Source organism: Phaethon aethereus, assembly GCF_964289735.1.
Source record: "Phaethon aethereus genome assembly, chromosome: 13".
Lineage (NCBI taxonomy): Eukaryota > Metazoa > Chordata > Aves > Phaethontiformes > Phaethontidae > Phaethon > Phaethon aethereus.
Window position 1 is genome coordinate 964,516 of NC_138589.1, and position 6,140 is coordinate 970,655.

The 6,140-nt window shown below is 52.6% G+C and overlaps 1 protein-coding gene across 1 annotated transcript in view; it reads left to right on the plus strand.

The window, feature by feature from the left end:
* PLEKHG4 (pleckstrin homology and RhoGEF domain containing G4) overlaps positions 1-4,119 on the plus strand; it is a gene marked incomplete at both ends in the record, with an annotated part of 82,887 nt that extends 78,768 nt beyond the window's left edge. Inside the window, 6 exons of the mRNA XM_082005617.1 lie at positions 160-330; positions 809-986; positions 1,593-1,709; positions 1,796-2,068; positions 2,596-2,792; positions 4,060-4,119. Coding sequence (XP_081861743.1) covers positions 160-330; positions 809-986; positions 1,593-1,709; positions 1,796-2,068; positions 2,596-2,792; positions 4,060-4,119 — 996 coding nt within the window. The remainder of the gene's footprint in view (positions 1-159; positions 331-808; positions 987-1,592; positions 1,710-1,795; positions 2,069-2,595; positions 2,793-4,059) is intronic.
* Between the last annotated feature and the right edge of the window lie 2,021 nt (positions 4,120-6,140).

The window sequence follows — 6,140 nt, forward strand, 5'->3', positions numbered from 1 at the left end:
GGGCTAGCAGCAGCCCGACCTCTTCAAGAGCCCTCCTAACGTGACGGGTAGCTGCCATTTCTTCCCCACCTGGGCCAGAGCCATATGGGACCCTGCTCTCCCTGTCCAGGCCTGGAGCTGATCCTGTCGGGGTCTCACCAGGATGTTCCCTGTGTCCAGGTGAACCTGAAGGAGCAGGGGCAGCTGGTGCGGCAGGACGAGTTCACCATCTGGCTGGGCCGTAGGAAGTGCCAGCGACATGTCTTCCTCTTTGAGGACCTGATCCTGTTCAGCAAGCCCAAGAGGATCGAGGGCGGCTTTGATGTGTACATCTACAAGCGCTCCTTCAAGGTGAGGGCAGCCCTGCAACTCTCTTGTGCAGGAGGTATCTGTGGCTGGTTTCCCCATGGACTGGTGCTGAAATGGGGAGCAGGAAGAGCACCTTCAAGAGCTGTGCTGTTCCCCCCACTGCTACGCTTTCTCCAGGCCATGCAGCGAAGCCCAAAGGGAATACTTCACACCTTAATGCCTGGGTCCCCTCCGTGCTGTGAGGTGTGGGACCAAGGTCTTCTGAGGGGCAGGGAGCATGAGGGAAAGGCAGTGTGTGTGTGGCAGGGCGGTGGTGCTGCCTCTGGATGAAGCACTGGGAATTGCCTGGGCTGTCTCTGCTCAGCTGTGTCCAGACCTTACCTGCTCCTGTCACCCTCAGGCTCGTTCCCGCTGGGTCTGCCAAGCTGGGGGTGCGCAGGGCGCAGGCAGAGTTACCCTTTCTGTAAAGGGTAACTTTACAGAAAGTAAAGTTACCCTTTGCTCTTCCTTTTTCCGGCAGACTGCAGACATCGGTCTGACGGAGAACTCTGGAGACAGTGGCCTGCGCTTTGAGATCTGGTTCCGAAGGCGGAAGTCCAGCGACACCTACATCCTCCAGGCCAGCTCAGCCGAGACTAAGCAGGCCTGGACCAGTGACATTGCCAAGATCCTGTGGCAGCAGGCAGCCCGCAATAAAGGTGTGATTCCTTCCCGGGGCGTCTGCGCCGCGAAAGGTGCGGGAGCCCTGTTCAGCTCGTGCTGTCCTGAGTAGGTTTGGAGCCTGTTGCCAGGCAGCTCTGTGCAGCAAGCAGCTGTGTGCCAGCATGCAGCCTCCGGAGCATGTGCTGGGCTTGGCTGGGCATGTCCCTTCCCTGCCCCTTGTCTCCTTGGACCAGTCCAAGCTCTGTGTGCCTGTAGATGCCCACCTGGACTCCGTGAGAGAAACGGGAGATACTAGCACAGGGTTCCCTGCCCTGGGAGCGTGGGCTGTGCTCCTGAAAAGCTCACTGCCCTCTGGCTGGGTCCTTCGGCTCTGCCCCAGGCTTATAGAATCATTAAGGTTGGAAAAGACCTTTAAGATCATAAAGTCCAACTGTCAACCCAAAGCTTTGCGCTTGGCGGGACTCTCACAGGTGGGATGGCACTGAGCTGCTTGGCCGGAGCAGGGCACAATTGCTTGTCTGTGGAGACTCCTCAGAACTGGGGAGCAAGGGGAGAACAGATCTAACATGAAGTAGCACAGGAGCAGCCCGGTGCCTGTGGGAGCAACATCACGATATGGCTGTGGGTCTCTTCCTCTCCAGAAATCCGTATGCAGGAGATGGTCTCCATGGGTGTCGGCAACAAGCCCTTCCTGGATATCAAACCCAGCGAGGCAGCTATCAATGACCGTGCCATCGATTACATCATGAAAGGCAGAGGTCAGTGCCAGCCGTGCCTGTCCCCTTGCTCTGTGGGAGCTAGGCAGCTCTGGTGCTCAGGGCTTTTTTGGTATGTTTTCTGGCAGGTGCCAGGACCAGAGCATCAATCGCGGTGTCTCTGTTTGACCATTCCAACCCCTACAAGAGGACACAGGCGCAGCTCTCCGCTGGCAGCACCCCTGTTGCATACGGCCCTTCCTCCTCCTCCTCCTCCTCCCTGCTGGGCCCCCTCAACCTCCACATGTACCTGGACCAGGCTCTGCTGCCAGGTGTCCTGGCTCCCCGCCGCCCCTTTGACATCGGCACCTGCATTGAGGAAGATGAGCTGGAGCACGAGACGAGCAGCCAGCCGTCACTGAGTACGTACCGGCCCACTGCTCCACGATGCTCCCCGGGATGCGTGGGCTCTTCCCCCCACCTTGTTCCCCTGGGGTCATGGCAGTCCCTGCCCTATAGCCAAACTGGGGCAAGGAGGGGCCTGCCCTTCTGCGCCAGCTTTGTCTCGGCATTCACGGGAGGAGTTAGCTCGGACACAGGGGTTAGTGAAGCGGCATCCCCGTGGCAGGATGGCTGCCATGGCCTAGGAGACCAGCGCCCATGCCTATGCCTGCCCCTCTGGTACGAGGCACTCTGTTCCCTTGTTCTTGCCAGAGCCTTTGGCTTCCCCTGTGTCAGCTTCCCTGGCTAGTCTGTACCAATCTCCAGCGTCGTTTGCTACCCTTCCTTGGGTTATTTTTCGCCTATGGCTTTAGAGAGGCGTGTGGCTCACCAGCAGGCTTGTGTGGCCAGTGCCTCTGCACACAGATCCATTATCGAGTGTATGTGGGCGTAGGTCCCGTAGGCCAAATTCATGGCCATCAGCGTGACCTTCCTCCTCTTCCTCCAGCAACAGAGAGCTCGGAGTCATCGCACTGCATGTCAGGCAGCGGCTCCAGCGGCTCCGACAGTGGCTGTGTCTCCAGCATCCCGCAAGAAAGCTTCTGTGAAGATGTGGGCTCTCCCCACTACATGCCCCTAGGCTCACAACACAGCTCTGCGATGGAGGAGAAACCCAGGTTCGCAAACAGCCAGTACATTTCTGCAGTAAGTCCAAGCAGCCAAAATACTCTCTTCACTTTGCCCGTTCCTGCCACTGCCTCTCACGGGGGGACCGAAGATGCTGCTTTTGGGCTAGGAGTCACTGTGGGGAAGTGACCTTTCCTCTTGCAGAGACTCACCTCCTCTGGGGTGGGCGAAAGCCCCTCCGTTGCCAGACGCACTGGAAAAAGGACCTGTGGGGCTGGAGGCTACGCCAGGAGGGGCTGCTGCACCCACAGCAGCTGTGCTGCTGTCCTGGGCTGGGTACATACCCGACCTCCTGGGATGGATGGAGCTCTGCTGCAGGTGCTGCTCAGCTCCTTTCCTGGGAGGTTCGGGCCTTTTTTGGGGAGCGATGAGATAGAGGAGCCAGGAGCCTGTCGCTCTGAGGTGTCAGTGTGTCCCCTCTTACGTTCCTGAGAGTTCTTAGCTGCTTCCGTTCCCTCTAGTTTGTGTCCTGATGCTGTTGTCCTCTAACCCTGTACTAATGCTGGCTTCTCTCCTCTGCAGAAAGCAGGCCAGGTCACCATAAGTCCCTCAACAATAGTGTGAGCCCCTCTGCACACGTATACCACCCAAGGAAGTGGAGTTGTTGTAAGTAGCCCCTGAAGGGGATTTTCCAGCAGCTCTGAGTGCTGGTCAGGTTTGTCAGGAGAACCTCACCCTCTGCTTCTCGAGGAGAAGCTTTCCACATGTGTTCCTGACCGGTCTCTGAGGTTCTGAGGCTGGAGAAGACAATAAAGATGTTATCTTAAAGATAACCAGCTCCCAGAGAGATGGCTTCCATAGAGCCATCACTGTAAACAGCCAGTCTGATGCCTCCCTGGTTTGAAGGAGCAGAAGCAAAACAAGCAAAAATCACTTTCAGGTAGTCGAGGCTTGAGCATCACCTGGTCAGCTGTGTTCAGATGAGCTGCCCGGCTGTCTAACCACTAATCTGTTTCTTGTGGCTGTTTATCGAAGTCTTGCTCTTTGTTAGTCCCTCCGAACTGCCTTGGTGAAATCCACGCTATTCTCCCCAAGATAAGATGGATTTATCCCACAGTTTCTTTTGGAAATTCAAAGGAAACGCATCAACCTGTGATGGGTTGGGATGACCTGATGCTGGAGGATGCCTTGTCCGTGAGGAAATTGCTGTTGATGGGAGGAGCGATGAGCTCTGGCAAGTCAGGCAGCCACACGGGGCTGTGTACGCCTGGGGGGCAGCTCTTGGGAAGTCACATCACATCAAAACTCGCCTGCTTCTGCCTCGGCTTTTATCCTCTCCCTGCAGGGAGCAGAGGGGCCTGAACAGGATGAGGTCAAGGTGCACAGGGTGGTACATGGCTCATAGGTTTGGCCCTGGCTTGCCAGCTGCAGGTGTTCACAACAGGTTAGAATTTAAGATCCAGAGCCCCTTCTGGGGTGGCCACAGACAAGACCTTTGAAGTAGGGGGTGTTGCTGGCCTTTGGGGGAGTCCTGGGAGCAGAGGCAGCCCTGTGGGGGAAGAGCCACACTTCTCCTGTGAGGCTCTTCTGGTAAAATGTTCTTTTCCCCACCCAAATGCAGCTCTGACAAACTGTGGTTTTTCAAGCATTTTGCAAAATCCCTGCTGGCCAGGACAGGGATCCTGCGGTGGCACGGGGGCCGGTCTAACCCCCTGCCCGGTGCTGTGTTCCAGGTTTGATTGCCATTTCAAACTCACCGAAGAGCCCAGGCCTCTGACCAGCAGGAGGAGACAGTCTTCACCCGTGAAGATACTTTATTTTTTACTCATAATCAGGCTCTTTCAAACAGTCCAAAACCTGACCTCTGGCTGGGGGGAAGCCCCGAGAAGGTTTCTGTCAACTACACGTAACAGCTTTGGTGTTGGATGGGACCTTGGGCATTCAAAACTTGTTAGCCCTATATTTATAATAAGTAACATAGCAGTTTGAAGAATAATAATTAAAGTATTATTTTTAAAGCTATGAGCTGTACAGATTTTTGTTACAAGTGACTCTGTTACTATTTGTTCTGTAAGCTGCACATTTTATAAAGTTTTGGAAGGGCATGAAGAGAAACTGAGGTATTTAAGTAGTGTAACTTTCTGTTTCAGGGTTATATGGACCTGGAGCTCAAGATTTAACGTCCTTCCTTATGTTCTAAAATATGTCTATCATAGCAATAATTTATTTCCTTGGCTTAACACTTCTGTTTGTTTTAATAAAAGCAATTTCATTGTTACAGTGAACTGTTTCTTCAGCTGATTCTTCCAGGGCCTCAGTGCTGAGCTTATCTGTGTTTTAACCCTGCCTGTCAGCTCTGGCCGGCTCCCCGTGCCATTTCTGCAGTTGGTTTGAGGAGCTTTGGGTGGTGGTGGCAGCCAAGAGCAATGTTTTTTAAGTGTAATGGGTTGATTATAAGGCTGAACCTTAAGCACACGTTGTCTGAAGTAGCACAGTGTCACTGGAGGACAACTGTGCCCTGTGGGGCTGGGACACCCTCTCACTGCTCTGAGAGGAAATAAAAATTAGCCTTTTTGGAAATCCGTGCTTACTTGCTGTTTACTCCTGGTTTATGGAGTGTGTCCCATTAAGCCTGAGGAAGAAGATGGAGCAGTAACTCATTTATCCATAGCTGTGGTCCTGGCTGTTAAACCTCACAGCGACCCGACTTACCCCCAACATATGGACCATGTTCCTTCAAGTCTGGAAATCCATGTACTGTACATAAAAACTCTTGTTCATTTTTCATAAGCTGGATTTTTTTTAAACCTTGTTCTGTTTTTTTAGACAAAGAACAGTTTGACACCTTTGTACAAATTGTGTGGGAAACAAGTGCACAGGGAGTATTTTAGAAGTTACTATTTTAAAATAATTGCTGAGTTAATGCAAGATTTTGGGGGCTGTCAAGACAGCACTAGCTCATGTCACAAGGGGGGAAAAATGTACTAACGCAAGAGGAACATGACGCTTCCTGAAACTTCTGGTTCAAAGGTTTCTACATTGCTGGAAAAACCTTTAGTAATGTTTACCTGCCGCTGTTTTTTCAGGGTTTGATTGATTTGTCTAATAAAGGTTATTTTCTTTACATCAATTTTGGTTGCATTGTATCTTGATTCCAGCATGGGATCCTGGGCTGCAGGAGAGAAAAGAGAAGAGGAGCAGTTTTCCCCTGAGGCATCTAAATACTGCAGGGAGCTTGAAATGATGGGGTTTTTTTAAATCAGGTGTGTGACTCAGCCCGATGGGAAGCATCAGCTCTTCTCCCCAGAGCTGCAGAGGTTTTAAAACAGGAGTGGCGAAGTCTGTACAATGTACTTAAAATTAGTCAATAGTATCATCTGCCCCATAAAAGATTAATTACTATTAAGTAAACCCCATGTGTCACTA